Below are 16,267 nucleotides of genomic sequence, written 5' to 3' on the forward strand. Positions count from 1 at the left end.
GCAACTCAGTTACACTAATGCAAGATGTCTTGCAACTGATAGTGAAAGGTTGATCCCCCCTCTTTTCTTTTCAGTCAAGGGGTGTGTGGAAGGCCTGAGGGAGGGGATAAAGAATTGTTCTGGGTACAAGACCACCTGTGTCCATTAGCTTGACTTCAGTAATACAGATCATCTTCTTTTAAGGTTCCTAGCAATGTTTTAAAAGTCTTTGAAGAAGTTTCCCAGGGAAACTTATCCTGTCTCCTTTGAGAAAGGGAATGAGCTGTTATCTCTTTATAAACCCAACTAAATCATGCTACACTTTAGATCATCTATTGCTATTCAACTGATTTATGAAACACACCCTACAAAGCATCTCAAAGCGTTTTCACATTGCAAAAAAAGCCATATGCAAAACAACTGCATATATAAAAACGATGTGTGTGTGTGTGTGTGTGTGTGTGTGTGTGTATGTATGTGTGTGTGTATATATATATATTCTAAACAATTTCAAATAAATTCAGATACCAACTGTGATAAAAGTCTCTTCCTAAAAAGCCTGGTTGAAAAAGTCTTCAACGGGCACCAAAAAGACAATTTACACGATTGGTTGGGTGTAAGAGACGACCCTGTATTTTAGGTATTCTGACCCCCAAACTGCATAGGGCTGTGTTCTCCAGGACCAGCACCTTGGACTTAACTCAGAAGCTAACTGGCAGCTAGCACAATTCTTTCAACAGCGGTGTAATAGGATGCAATATTCTGCCTTGGTCAGCTGAATTTTGCACTAGCTGCTGTCTCCAGGGCAGACCTGCATAGAATGCAACACGGTAATGCAATCTACGATGAGGACGCAATTAATTATTGTGCTTAAACGAGGTAGTATAAGACTCCAGTTAGTTAGCTACTTACTCTTGAAGCATTGCTTGAGGAGGCGACAATGAGGTCATCAGCGGAGGGGACATTTGTTCAGGATAGTAGTCATTCCTCGGAGATTCCATGCCTGGTTCCACCTTAATCGATTTCCTTAGGGCTTGCTTCTCATAAGATTCTATAACAGACACTACAAGAAAAACATAGGAAATAAACACATTTTCCCATCTTCTACGTGCTACATGTAACTAAAATAAGATATTCCTGGGAAGATAGTCAACTGCTGAATATATTTTGTAGGCTGGTAAGTTCTGCATTCAAAACACTGTTACTTATTGCATTTTTTACTGCCCTTGCCTCCTCCAAGGAGGTCAGGATTAGGGCTGAACGATACATGGCTTTCAACATCGTGATATATTACCAGCTAAACAGTGCAATATACCGATATATCACGATGTCTGAAGCATTGGCTGGCTTCACAGTTTTTCCAACATCATGATTTTTGCCTAGCAGACGCACATACATCATGATTCGTAATAGATTGCCAGGTCAAAAAGTACGAAACCAGTATCACGATATGGACTTCAGTTTTGGACGATATATTGGTTTATCACCCAGCCCTAATCATCCCTTGTTTCTGCCTTTCCGTCCCCCTTTATTGTCACGAAAACTGTGACGCAGATTATGCAGAGTTAAATGCCTGGTCCACGAAGCAGGAATCTACTTTGCCTGCTCTTAGTTGAAAACACTTATCTTCCGTATCCCCTTGTAAAAGGGTAAACAGAAGCGGTTTTGCCATGATAGATGTGGCACGCCTTTAAGCAGAAGAACATCAGGTCCCTTTTTAATTTATCTTTTAAAAAATAAAAAAACGGGATGGGGAAGTCCACAAAAACCAGAACCTTTACCTGGCATGCTACTTGGGTTTTCCAACTCTTCTGAAAGGACCGTGGACACCATAATAGGATGCTGAAGGGGAGGAGCATACATAAAAGGGACAGGCTGCACCACGACGGGCTGTATAACTGGAAGCATCCCAGGGCTTCGAAGTCCATGGCGAGAAAGAGCTGCCATTACCGGAGGAATAGTTAATGGCATCGTGAAAGGCTGCAGTTTCTTCATTGGTGGGCTGGGTGAGGGCAGGTTTAATCCAGGCGAGCCTCTCCTGGGCTGGAATTTCAGGGGCGAAGGAGAAGGAGAACTTCCTGACGAAGGAGGCGAGCTCCGCTTCACTGTGAGGTCGACAGGCTCAACTTGCACTCCGTTACAAAACCCTTCCGAAATCTGGTAGATTTTACTGGGCACCATGTTTGGCGTCGAATAAATGACACTGTACTTGTTGTGGTTCATTTGGTCCATGTAACTGGAGCTGAACGACTGTGCAAAAGAGGGAAGGAAAATAGGTGAAATGGAACCCAGGAGACAAAATACGCTTTGTTAAATAAGGGATCATCTCTGCGATGCTTTAACCTGAATTCCACTGGACTCAAATATGAATTGAAATCCTACACAGATATTCTTTGAAGTGAGAAGCTCAGACACACATAATTCTGCTTATGCAGCCCCACGAAGCAGATGGCTTACAGGTTAGCCATCCTTGATGCCTCACATTAACCACTTCTGCCACATTACAGAATACAGTGGTACTCCGGGTTAAGTAAGCTAATGGGGCCTCCTGCTGCTGCTGCAGCATCGCCGGAGCATGATTTCTGTTCTCATCCTGAAGCAAAGTTCTTAACCGGAAGCGTATGTAACCCGAGGTACCACTGTATATTTTAATATGTATCAGAATCTTCTGTAATAAAAGTTGATCTGGTAGGATTAATTCTGTACCTTTTGGTGAATATGTCAAGTCAGGCCTGGCTACAAGGTTGTGGACTCAGCCAACTCAGATTCCAATTCTAATGTGAAGACATCCACCACAAGACAAGGACAGTCCTGGGAAAGGTTTGCCACGTTTTCCTGGAACCACTGGGCCCATCAACACTTTGTTGTTGAGCAGTAGAGGAAGGCTACTTGGGAGGAAAGCCAACTGGACATGGCCCCTATGCTCCTTATTTTTGTTCTAGTCTACTGTTTGCAGTAACAGAATTTCTTCAACATAAATGTATTCCATTGCATAACTACATGTAAATATGTTACATGAAACCACAACATCCCTGTGGATGTTTTAATTGAGACCTTTCGACATCTGCAGAGGACCACAACTCCCATCACCTGTGACCACGGGCCATGCTGGCTGGGGCTGATGGGAGTTGGAGTCCAACTACATCTGGAGAGCAGTGTTAGAAACTCAGGTATATATTCTAGGTGTCAAATGGGTCCTTAAACCAAGGCTGCAGTGTCACCAAAATGGACTGTCTAGTTGCCATTTGGGGGCAAGACAACTCTAAAGTCTTATTTTTCAAATGATGGGTTATTGTTTTTGGTTTTATTTTATATGTTGTGGTCTTGTTGTGAACCGCCCTGAGACCTCTGGGTATAGGGTGGTGTATAAGTTGAATTAATAATAAATAATAATAATAATAATAATAATAATAATAATAATAATAATAATTCTCAGTTAAACATCTAGGTAGTTCAGATGGATAAAGAAGAAAAGTCACTTTTTCCAGGGACAGTCCACATATATATTGGCCTAATTCAGACCTCTTTTTCTTAATGGTGACTGCTCCTGCTCAGGCTGCACAGAAAAAGCAATTTGGTTCCAGAAATCCATTCCGATTGTGCAGATAAAAATATAGCTGATAGAATTCTACAGGGTGGGGGTATTACTGTATGTAAACACTCCAATGATCCCCAGATGGTGCAGATGTCAGGCACTATCCTGGTGCCCAGGCATCTTCGCTTGGTTGCAAGTAGTCAAAAGCCAGGCGCAAAAGTACCTGGCTAATTTCAAATACTGTCGAGAGCCACTTGTACTATTTGCTCAATAATCTTTCCAGACTCAACACTTCAGCGCCTCTGCCCTATCAAGCATATTTCATTTGCAATCTTACGCCTGTCACAACCAAAAGAACACTGAAGCAAGGGAATTATGATAATTATTTCAAGGATACAGACTAGGGAGACACTAATAATTAAAACAGCACCAAGCATCTAGCTCCCAGGGTTGGCCCAAGCAAAGCAATCCAAGAGGTCCAACCCCAGCACTCCCTGCAATATTGCAAGGGATCTTGGGGCACACCTCTTGGATTGCACACCAGATCTGTGCTGCTCAAAACCACTGCTTGGGTTGCTTATGCAGTCGGGCTTGCACAAGATTAAATTGCCACAATAAGGCCAAATTAAACTCTTGGATTACCATTAGCAGAACAAAAACTGCCATGCTGTGGTGGTAACAGGTAGGCAAATGCATTGAGGTGGGTCTAATCATGCAATCAAGTGCAGTTCAAGGTACCTGGAATGCTTTTCACTCACATGAAACAGACATGTTCCTGTTTGCCCAGGTATTTTGATGGCTGAAATATACTGTTCTCGACAAACTTGAAATTAGAAACTGTGAGGGTATCTGAGTGTTCTGAAATGATTTCAGAATATTTAAATTGCTGTTGTTATTTAAAAAAAAAAAGTTTGCTACTTAAGACTTTGGAAGCAAGGGCGGCACATAATTTTAATAATAATATTAATATTTCTGAAATACAGCGTCTTGTGACCTGGTACTACTGTGGTACCTCGCAAGACGAATGCCTCGCAAGACGGAAAACTCGCAAGACGAAAGGGTTTTTGGTTTTTTGAGTTGCTTCGCAAGACGATTTTCCCTATGGGCTTGCTTCGCAAGACGGAAACGTCTTACAAGTTTGTTTCCTTTTTCTTAACACCGTTAATACAGTTGCGACTTGACTTTGAGGAGCAACTCATAGAACGCGGTGTGGTAGCCTTTTTTGAGGTTTCTAAAGACTTTGGTGATTTTTGAAGCTTTTCCAAAACTTTCCTGACACCGTGCTTCGCAAGACGAAAAAAACGCAAGACGACAAAACTTGCGGAACGAATTAATTTCGTCTTGCGAGGCACCACTGTATAAGCTACTGCAAAAGCAAACATTTGCAGTGCTATGACAAGTGTAGCAAACTAATCAAGCACAGTCGAATGCCATTATTAGCAGAAACAAAAACAAAAAAAATCACCATACATGATCATAAGTCGTTGTGAAGCTGAGAACAGAGGACAGAAGAGAGCTGGGACAGAAACGGAGACAAGCGCAGCATCCAAAAGGGATTTCAAGCACCGCAGGAGCCAGCTGTGTAACTGCAACCCTATGTGCTTAAAATTGGGTTGTACGTATTGGGTTGCACACCTTGGCAGGCAACATAGCAAGATGAACTTGCCCCACCAGTGAGAAGACACACCTTTAGTTACATCAATGCAAGACACTCAGTGCACTGTTTCATGGCTATAGGATTGGAACATCAGGTAATGGATTTCAAACGTGAGTGCAACCCGAACAGAAGTTTTAAAAAAACACAGGATGGGAGACAAAGTTGTTGCTCCATTCACTGATGGAGCTTTCATCCAGGCAAGCACAGCTGCATTCACAGAAGCTGTCCTTCTGTGTGTGCAACTCTCCTCCCATTAATAGAGTGACTCCGTTGGACCTCACCTGTAATAATTTATTTCACCAATTCTGAAGTTCAAAACCGTTCATGTCAAAGAATGCCTTTTAGAAAGATATTAACCGGACTTCTATCACGTTTTCTCTCCCTAATTAAAATAGCCTTGTGTCCATTTTGATTGAGGTTGTTGATCCTAAGTGGACTTCCTTGAAATCAGTGCAACTTACTTCCTAGCAAGTTTCTGAGCACAATTCAAAGTGTTGGTACTGACCTTTAAAGCCCTAAATGGCCTCGGCCCAGTATACCTGAAGGAGGGTCTCCACCCCCATCGTTCCGCCCGGACACTGAGCTCCAGTTCTGAGGGCCTTCTGGTGGTTCCCTCACTGCAAGAAGTGACGTTACAGGGAACCAGGAAGAGGGCCTTCTCGGTAGTGGCACCCTCCCATCAGATGTCAAGGAAATAAACAACCATCTGACTTTTAGAAGACATCTGAAGGCAGCCCTGTTTAGGGAAGTTTTTAATGTTTGATCTTTTATCGTGCTTTTAATATTCTGTTGGGAGCCACCCAGAGTGGCTGGGGAAACCTAGCCAGATGGGCGGGGTATAAATAATAAATTATTATTATTATTATCCCCATTAAACGTGACTGCAAAAATCTGTACAACTGCACAGAGTCATATGTGCTTAGCCCCCACTGAAAAGCATGTGGCTTACAGGACAGAAACCCATTCATTTCAATATTGTAGCCAGGCGTTTTTAGGATTGTCTGGGATGTACAAACCAAAGCACAGGACTATAGTTGAGCTATAATGTAGCATGTTCCCCCCCCCTCTAAAGGTTGAAGGTCATGTGTAACTTGCAAGCTAAATTTTAAAAGTCCCGTTTGCTTCAGATGTTAAGGCAACCATGGAATGCTTAAACAAACAATCTCCAGTGGGAAATACCTAACTGCTGAGGGAGAAAAAACACAAAATTATTAAATTATGCTAGGGATTCAATTTGCTCTCTTGTTTCTCAGCTTGACAGAAAGAATTTTCATTGTGTTTAGCTACGCTAGCACAGAATTCACCCAAGTCAGCTGTTTTCGTGCCAGTCTGAAGAAGCCGATTTATTTTGACAGGGTTTCTTTTCCACATTTCTACTGAGCTGCACATTTCCACTAGAAGATCATGAACATGATAGCAAACAAGGAAAGCTAGAGTGCAAAAACAGGAGAAGTGCGATAGGACACATCTGGTTAGCTATTACCTAAAACAAGAAAACCCCCACACAAATAATTTGTAACCCTTCAATGGGCATTAGGCAATAACCAAACAAAACCATGCCACTATGGACAAACTTAAGTTAACAAGTGACATCTGTCTAACCGAACATAATATTCACACACGATCTGAAAGCTACTCTCAACAGCATCACTTTTTAACCATTTGAAGTCTAACATATTCATTGCAGCATAAACTCCTGCCAAGCATTTAGCAGGCAAAACAGAGTACAAAGGATACACACACACACACACACACACACACACACAAACAAACATAGTGGGGCCAAAAAGTCATGAAATGCAAGGGGTAACGGTGCATCTGTAAACTTTCTATACATAGTTTAAGGAGTTTTTCCAATTTACCTTTACTAGTAGAGACATGAGTTTATAGGACAAAATAGTGTGTGTGTGTGTGTGTGTGTGTGTGTGTGTGATTGCATGTTCATATCTGTATGTCAGGATGTTAATGATGCTTTGCCTATGGCATATATATATATATATATATATATATATATATATTCAGTCCAGAGTTGTACCTATTATTTTCATGTTGTCTGAATGGCTGCATGGAAGATTCTAAAGTTATTTGCGTTGTGACAGGAAAACAGTGAAGCTAAATTGGCTGATTGCATGTTTTCATATTAGAAGAAATGGTGGTGGTGGGGTGTTCTAATAATTTATTAGCAATAAATTGAGTTTATTCTGCAACTTTATATTTATGAAATAAATAAAAGCAAGTATGACCCAGTCACAACAATAGTCACTGCATGAAGACTATCTTTCTGGCTGTGCTATATTACTTGTGCTATATTACTTGACAAACTGGAACGTGTCCAGAGGAGGGCAACCATAATGGTCAAAGGCCTGGAAACGATGCCTTATGAGGAATGGCTAAGGGAGCTGGGCATGTTTAGCCTGGAGAAGAGGAGGTTAAGGGGTGATATGATAGCCATGTTCAAATATATAAAAAGATGTCACATAGAGGAGGGAGAAAGGTTGTTTTCTGCTGCTCCAGAGAAGCGGACACGGAGCAATGGATCCAAACTACAAGAAAGAAGATTCCACCTAAACATTAGGAAGAACTTCCTGACAGTAAGAGCTGTTCGACAGTGGAATTTGCTGCCAAGGAGTGTGGTGGAGTCTCCTTCTTTGGAGGTCTTTAAGCAGAGGCTTGACAACCATATGTCAGGAGTGCTCTGATGGTGTTTCCTGCTTGGCAGGGGGTTGGACTCAATGGCCCTTGTGGTCTATTCCAACTCTATGATTCTATGATTCTATGAAAGTTTTACATTTAGTACAGCGTAGTTAGAAACAGCATGATCACAGTGATTACATGGCATACTGGGTCTTAAGCCTGCCAGGCAGAGTCCCGAGTTATTCTAATAGTATGTGGAAACAATGGCTGTATTCAGTTAATTAACTTCTGGCTTAATTAGCCAAGCTATGTATAACCTCCACAAACTGATCCACATGCAGCTCTCCTTTGCTCCCTTCATGTGAGCAGGAAAAGATGTCAGGAAGCTACTATCAAACCAGGTGTCCTGCTGTATGAATCTGAACCAGAAACTATGGTTAACAGTTTGGCTGATTTGGAAACCATTAACCATGTTTTTGGGATGCGGGTGACGTTGTGGGTTAAACCACAGAGCCTAGGGCTTGCCGATCAGAAGGTCGGCAGTTCGAATCCCCGCGACGGGGTGAGCTCCCGTTGCTCAGTCCCTGTTCCTGCCAATCTAGCAGTTCGAAAGCACGTCAAAGTGCAAGTAGATAAATAGGTACCGCTCTGGCGGGAAGGTAAACGGCGTTTCCATGCGCTGCTCTGGTTCACCAGAAGCAGCTTAGTCATGCTGGCCACATGACCCGGAAGCTGTACGCCGGCTCCCTCGGCCAATAAAGCGAGATGAGCACCGCAACCCCAGAGTTGGTCACAACTGGACCTAATGGTCAGGGGTCCCTTTACCTTTACTTTAACCATGTTTTCAGTTTGTTGTGGTTTACCATGGCTTGCCTCCCTACCGACACGGAGAGGCTGCATTGCAGCTACACAGAACTGCATAGTTGGTTAAGTCTGGATTTGATCATTCAAACCGGAACAGCAGCAAAATAAATAAACAAACTGGATTAATTAATATTCAAAAACAACCTACAGGTATGAAGTAGTTAACAAACTACTGCTGAACACAAAAGCTATTTTTATCACAGATAAGGTGCTTGTTTAGACCAGCTGCTGTGGCCTAGTATACTGTTTCCAATAAATGCCAGCTCCTGGATTTTGCTAAGCAAAAAATATATATGGATGTGATGAACTTCAGAATCGGGTGCTCTATTTTTCAGCTAGATCACAAAGAGACAGAATATATGCTCAATTTAGGCATGCAAGCCATTGAGTGATGAAATAAGTGTAATACTGCTTAAGTTATATGGCCACATACACATTGCAAGGCAACACCATTAGATGTTGAGTAGCAATTCTCTAATTTGGAGACCCTGGGCTATAAGGATCACAAAGTGCTCAGTTTGTAGCCATCTGCAACTTTTCAAGTAGCTTTCCTATAATTAGAGAAGATGGGTATCTGGCTAAAAGGAGCAGCACTTCAAGGGAAAGAATATTCAAATATGTCACTTAATGTTCTCTGGCACAGCAAACAATTCTTCAGGGCGTTTTGTCTCTCTCTCTGAATCCTACTTCTATATGCAAGCTCTGTGAGGATACAGAAATACTGGCAAGAATGTTCTTGATGAAGGTTGCCTAATATGTGTCATCCAATTTTTAGACATCAGTCACGTGCCGGGGATTTTTCCAGGTCTATCCTGACCAAGATTGCTTTTCAAATATGTATAAGCTGGAAAGCAATATAATCAAAATAACCGGGGAGTTGACGTATTTCTTCTCCACTTGTCCACACCTAGGACAAAGTCCAGCTAAACAGGTCACATTTTGTGATCTCCGCCCAGATATGAATGCTCTCGTAAAGAGGCAACTGTGCTGTTAATCTGACAGAACTTGCTACATAGCATACAGTGGGTGATGATTAATAATCATCATCACTAAGAACTCACGTCAAATCTCCTCTCAAAAGGAAGATTTATGCAGGTCTTCTACAATGGACAGTAAGTCCTGTTCTTCTGTGGGAGATTTGTGTATTCATCTTACTTAAAAAGCAGGTGTACCCTATCTGCCTCTCCACCAAATGTAGGCCTCAAAAGTGGACACTCCAATAGCAAAAGCATCTGCTGCTAATTTGGGCTTTTCTGGAAACTTCCGTGGCACTGTTTACTCCAAGGTAACAAGTACCACACTAACTATTTCACATCACATGTAGTCAACAGGGTGGAGCTCAGGCGACTCTGTAATTACATCTACTATATAGTTATCACTCATGTGTGTAGTAACACCATTCCCAAACTGCCCGGTCCACCAGAGAGATGACAAAATGCTGTGGGTGTGTCCTGCCATTATGCGATTGTGGTAAACCTTTTAAAACCGCACCCTTACAGCATTGCTAAAACTCAACTTCGTTTCTTTTTCCTGGTGCTAAAAACTGTGTTATTTACACTGGTGGCGCTCCACTCTCAACAGCATGTCTTTGTGGAAAAACGTCAACTACTGTTTTAAGCGGGAGAAAATGTTGGGCCGCGTGACAATTTTGCCAAATACTGCAGCAAACGCAATGCTCTCGCTTAGAATCGTAAGATTTGCAAGAGGAAATGAGGGTAGTTTCATTCCACCTTCCAAAGGCAGAATACTGAACTTCTTTCCACACACCACACGCTTTGCCACCTTAAATTCTCTTCCTCCCTCCACTTCCAAACCTTAAGGGGACTGCAGGAGCTACACGGGTCTGGTTTCTCCCAACACACCAAGTCAAACTTCGCTGGCATGAGTACACAGGCTTCTGGTTTTACACCCACTCTGTTCCTCCCTGATCCCTTCTGCTGCCGTGCCACACTAAGCCAAGGTTTGGTTTAAGAAGCCACCCAAAAAATGAAATAAATAAATTTGTCACTCATAAAACCATAGATCGCAGGAGCATAGAATTGTTAGAGCTGGAAGGGACCGTGAGGGTCCAAACCCCATGCAATGCAGCAATGTAGGGCTCAAACCCTCAACCCTGAGAGATTCAGAGTGGCATGCTCTACTGACTGAGCTATCCCAGCAGTATGAATGCATTTACAGTGGTACCTCGGGTTAAGTACTTAATTCATTCCGGAGGTCCATACTTAACCTGAAACTGTTCTTAACCTGAAGCACCACTTTAGCTAATGGGGCTTCCTGCTGCTGCCGGAGCACAATTTCTGTTCTCATCCTGAAGCAAAGTTCTTAACCTGAAGCGTATGTAACCCGAGGTACCATTGTATACCACTCCGACCATGCACAATCCCACCCACTCCTCCTCTCCTGTTTATATCTGAAATCTCTCCCCACAAAGTCATCACCTCTTCTTCCTTCCTCTTCTCACTCAAAACACATTCTCTCTCCACCACACACACATAATAATAATAATAATAATAATAATAATAATAATAATAAACAAACACACGCCAAATCTTCACTGCTGCAATCCGCTTAACATCCAAGACCAATTTAGAGGTACACCCTGGTACTGATGCTATCAGCTACAGATGGGAGTGTTACAATGAAGTCTTTGAAGAAGGCCAACTTTCCCTGTTAATACCACTGCTCTCTTTGGTCTTCATCCATCATCATTTACAAACCACTACACTAGTGATGCAAAGCAAGCTTATCCCTCTTTTTTGGTCAGAAGTCACAAAGTGCAGTCAACATCACATGGACTCTGAGCTGCTCTAAACATCACTGAAATTTCAAACTCTGTACCAATTTGGCTGCAAATCCCTTTTAAAAAAAAAGGCAACTTAATTTAAGGACGCTACAAATGGGCTGACAAGACAAGGGTGCACTTGCTAAAATGCAATGTAATGCACACATTATTACATTGTTGTAGCATTAAACCTCGTGTACATGTTATGCCAGAGGTAGCCTTTAATTATCTGCTGATGGAGTCCCACTTATTTCTAGCAAATTACTTCCAGCCTCTCTGCAGAAATAAGGCTACAGCTACTTTGAGGAAAACATAGCAGTTATCTTTTGGAACAGCAACCAATAACTACTTTGGTCTATAATCAACCACACTAATTACTTAGGAGGGCAATTGCATTCATTTCCCAAAGGGCAGTTCTTAAGTTTTCTTGACCAAAACAGTGTGAACTAAAGGAGAAGTTTTAAAACTTCTTTTATGAAAGCGTTTATTAAAATATATCCAGGTAAAGAAGAATTTATCGGAAATGTCCCCCACAAACAGAGTGTTTTTTAAAATTAAACCAAAAGCTGAACACTGTTATTGGATATTTTCTAACAAACATTGCAAATATCCATGACAACTTTGTTTCAAAGTGACCCTCACATCTTGTATAACCGCTGGCAGGAATATCAGCAGCCAAACACACAAAGATGATCTAATTGTATAAGCTTCTCGTTACCAGCAAGCCTTCGCATACAATCCTCTATTCAAATTTTCCCCTTTGCGACTATTTTCCAAGTACACAGAGGCAAACAAAGCAAACAGGCTTAGGGCACCAGACTCACCCTAGAACATCCTAGACCGTAAGCTCATTTCCTTGAACATTGCCAAGGTGCTCCCTTCTCTCCTACAACCTCTGTGTAGGTCAGGCAGAAAATCTCAAACATCGACAGTAAGAGAAAACATGGGAAATGCAAGTAAAGCTAACAGGACCAAATGCAGAAAGAAAAAGACTTGAAAAAACTCAGGTCTCACTTGCAGAGACCCCCCTGTGCCCTTAACAGCTGATGTTCAACATCACTGCATCGCCAGGCAGGAAAACTGAACCTGCTGAATTCCTGCCTGTTAAATACACAGAACCTTGGTCAGGGAAAAGGAGGCTATCCTAACTAGTCAGTGGCTCTCATGGGTGGGGCGCAGTGATTTATTTTTGCACTTAAGGTAAAGGTAAAGGGACCCCTTGCACCCGGGACGCGGGTGGCGCTGTGGGTAAAAGCCTCAGCGCCTAGGGCTTGCCGATCGAAAGGTCGCTGGTTCGAATCCCCGCGGCGGGGTGCGCTCCCGTTGCTCGGTCCCAGCGCCTGCCAACCTAGCAGTTCGAAAGCACCCCCGGGTGCAAGTAGATAAATAGGGACCGCTTACTGGCGGGAAGGTAAACGGCGTTTCCGTGTGCTGCGCTGGCTCGCCAGATGCAGCTTTGTCACGCTGGCCACGTGACCCGGAAGTGTCTCCGGACAGCGCTGGCCCTCGGCCTCTTAAGTGAGATGGGCGCACAACCCTAGAGTCTGGCAAGACTGGCCCGTACGGGCAGGGGTACCTTTTAAAGGGACCCCTGACCATTAGGTCCAGTCGTGGCCGGCTCTGGGGTTGCAGCGCTCATCTTGCGTTATTGGCCAAGGCAGCCGGCGTACAGCATGTGGCCAGTATGACTAAGCCGCTTATGGCGAACCAGAGCAGTGCACGGAAATGCCGTTTACCTTCCCGCCGGAGTGGTACCTATTTATCTACTTGCACTTTGATGTGCTTTCGAACTGCTAGGTTGGCAGGAGCAGGGACCGAGCAACGGGAGCTCACCCCGTCACGGGGATTCGAACCGCCAACCTTCTGATCGGCAAGTCCTAGGCTCTGTGGTTTAACCCACAGCACTTACTTCACTTCAAAAGCAGCTCAGGGGTGTTTGTGGGAGTGTTGTTTCTTCTCCTGTACAAATGATCCCTCTGGAGATTTTGCACTCTGAAACTTTCCTGGATGCCCGCATTTCCAAAAAGCTTCCCCATATCTTCAGGTGTGCTTTCCTGTAAGCAGTGGGAAACAGCCTACTATGCACCTGACACCTGTTCATTTGTGTGTGTGTGTGTGTGTGGTCTTTTTCACTTTGAAAGAATCTGGTGCAGAAAGATTCTGTCAAGGTAAAAGGAAGGTCCTTCTTCCTTAAATAGAAAACCAGAAAGCACATGGATCACAGGCCCTCGCAGCCTAACTCTGCGATTCAATTAAAGTTCAGGGGAGCTAACTACTCCCCTGTGTGGTAACTACTGCCGCAGGAAGTGCTGACAGCTAGGAAGGCTGCAGAGCGCCAGAGAGATGTTTAATGGAAATAAACGCACATACAACTCCTGCCCACCCTGTGATGGTTAAAGCTGAACTCTATGCCCACCGAAATTCTGAAGAAATTCAAAAGGCCCCTGGTTATGAAGGAGTAAAAAAACCTTGTTTGCAAGGAAAGAAACGATTTGTGAACGTGAGGGCGGGGGGCCGGTTTCAGCACAGCACGGCTAGAATATAACCCATGACAACAGAAACTTTAAAAAAATGTTTAAATACTAACCACTGGAACGGGTTCCATTGCTTCTTGTTTGATGGGGACAGGGTCAAACATTAGCATCTTCTTAGTCAGCTTTACTTATATTGTTGTGCAGGACTCTAGAAACATGAAGGGGGAAAGCAAGAGAGGGTTTTAAGAAAAAACAAAGCACGAGAAAGCTGTAGAATACTCAGCTCTTAAGTGAACATATTTCACATTACTGCGCATAGGAGTTAATTGCATGTAGGGCATGCAAACGACTGGGCGCAGCTTATTGCTATTGGAGAAAACAACCCAACATTGGGAGCAGGGGTAGAAACATGAGTCCCCTCTCAACTGTGCTTGGGCAAGGCCTGCATGCAAGTAACACATGCAAACCACCATATTATCTCCATAATCCTTAGAATAGCTCTATACCAGGCATAGGCAACCTTGGGCCCTCCAGATGTTTTGGACTACAATTCCCATAATCCCTGACCACTGGTCCTGTTAGCTGGGGATCATTGGAGTTGTAGGCCAAAACATCTGGAGGGCTGAAGGTTGCCTATGCCTGCTCTCTACTTTTAAAATTGTATTCTCATCTCCATGTAGCCGCTGTGGGTGCCTGCAAGAAGCTAATGATGGCATGCCTAAGACCACCTAGTAAGTTTGTCATGAGGAACTTTGCAGCTTATCCTCAGAAACTCTTTAGGTCGACACCACATATGAAGTTGTGCGATACCGTCTCAAAACTGCAGGAAATCCCTTTGCATTTACGCTATCACGAGCGCTACTTTTTGGCTTCAAAGCAAAAACACATCTATGTAACAATAGGAAATATGTTATCAAGTACAGAAACTTTATTTTTTAAAATATGAGTCCTATTATCAGGGGTCAGCCAACTTTTTCAGCAGGGGGCTGGTCCACTGTCCCTTCAGACCTTTTGGGGAAGCGGACTATATTTTGAAAAAAATAAAAATGAACAAATTCCTACGCCCCACAAATAACCCAGAGCTGCATTTTAAATATAAGGACACATTCTACTCATGTAAAAACACGCTGATTCCCAGACTGCCCGCAGGCCAGATTTAGAAGGTGATTGGGCCGGATTCAGCCCCCAGGCCTTAGTTTGCCTACCCATGGCTTATTTGAACCCCACTCCCAGATGTTGAACTATTTTGATGTTTTGATCCAGATTCAATTCAGAATAATTAGCACAACAAGCAGCTACAAATAACCAAACACTCTTGCTTCTCTTTCCTCCACATAAGAGAATGCATTCATCACACAGATGTCCTGCTCGCATGTTCGGTGTCCGCAATGAGGTCTTAAAGTAACACACCTTGTTTATGGGGGAAATCCTGTACAGTTCCTTCACATGCTGTTCTGTCAGCTGGAAAGCCTTTGCATCTGTCGACATTTATCCTAAAGTCTGGAATTGATTTCTAATACCACCTAAGAGGCAGTTTAAACCAGGGATTAGATGATAAGACCTCCTGTTGGAACTTCGATTCTAGGCTCTGCATGAGCTGTGAACTCACTGGGAGAGCTCTGGGCCTCAATTTCCAAAGGTAAAATGGGCATGAACGGTGCTTTGTAAGGATGACTGAAATGTGCCGCGGAAGCAATAACTGACATAGCTCGATGGAGTCAAACTGAAATCATTTAACTGTAAGATGTAAACAAGACAGTTTCAATTGATTCCTGTGGGGCAATCTTAGTATTCCAGAATAGGACTGAGGAATACACACCAAATTTTACGATTAAAGGTAAATACTAGTAATCCTCCCTGTTCCCAAAACCAATGTTAATTCTCCTTTAATTGCTAGGATGGGCCCTCAAATAACAAGTCCCAGTTGGCACTGCCTAAGCTCTGGGTAACAAATCTTACGAATTCTGTATCATTTCCAATTCACATTCCTGTAGCTCAGAGCACGCAAAACAGTTGTATTCAGATAGAATACAGCAACCGTTATTTCTGGAAAGGAAGAAATTCCCTCTCATGTTACAATAGCGGGCACTAATTAGGAAAGGATCAGCAAAACGAGAGCTAAATCAAGCTTCAGAATGGATGGCACAATTATTTCTCAAAAGGAAAGCTTTTATTAAGTAGAACTCAGTTATTGTGCTCGTAGCAACTGTAAAGAGCCTAACACTGCCCTCAACAGGGGGAAACCTGCTCTTAAGATTATACGTCGCCCATCTCAAGCTAATTATAAAAATAAAATTGCTTGCATTAAATATCATCAACAGTTGCCAAACTTGCCAAGAGTC

At 43.0% G+C, this 16,267-nt stretch overlaps 1 protein-coding gene across 3 annotated transcripts in view; it reads right to left on the reverse strand.

Moving 5' to 3' along the window:
- KLF3 (KLF transcription factor 3) overlaps nucleotides 1-16,267 on the reverse strand; it is a 44,851-nt gene that overhangs the window by 9,277 nt on the left and 19,307 nt on the right. For all 3 annotated transcript variants that reach the window (XM_028743250.2, XM_028743251.2, XM_077934393.1), the window contains exons 2-4: nucleotides 14,039-14,133; nucleotides 1,761-2,229; nucleotides 892-1,042 (exon numbers count right to left, since the gene is read on the reverse strand). In XM_028743250.2, the coding sequence (XP_028599083.1) occupies nucleotides 892-1,042; nucleotides 1,761-2,229; nucleotides 14,039-14,095 (677 nt within the window). In that variant the 5' untranslated portion in view covers nucleotides 14,096-14,133. The remainder of the gene's footprint in view (nucleotides 1-891; nucleotides 1,043-1,760; nucleotides 2,230-14,038; nucleotides 14,134-16,267) is intronic.

Source organism: Podarcis muralis, chromosome 9 (genome assembly GCF_964188315.1).
Source record: "Podarcis muralis chromosome 9, rPodMur119.hap1.1, whole genome shotgun sequence".
Lineage (NCBI taxonomy): Eukaryota > Metazoa > Chordata > Lepidosauria > Squamata > Lacertidae > Podarcis > Podarcis muralis.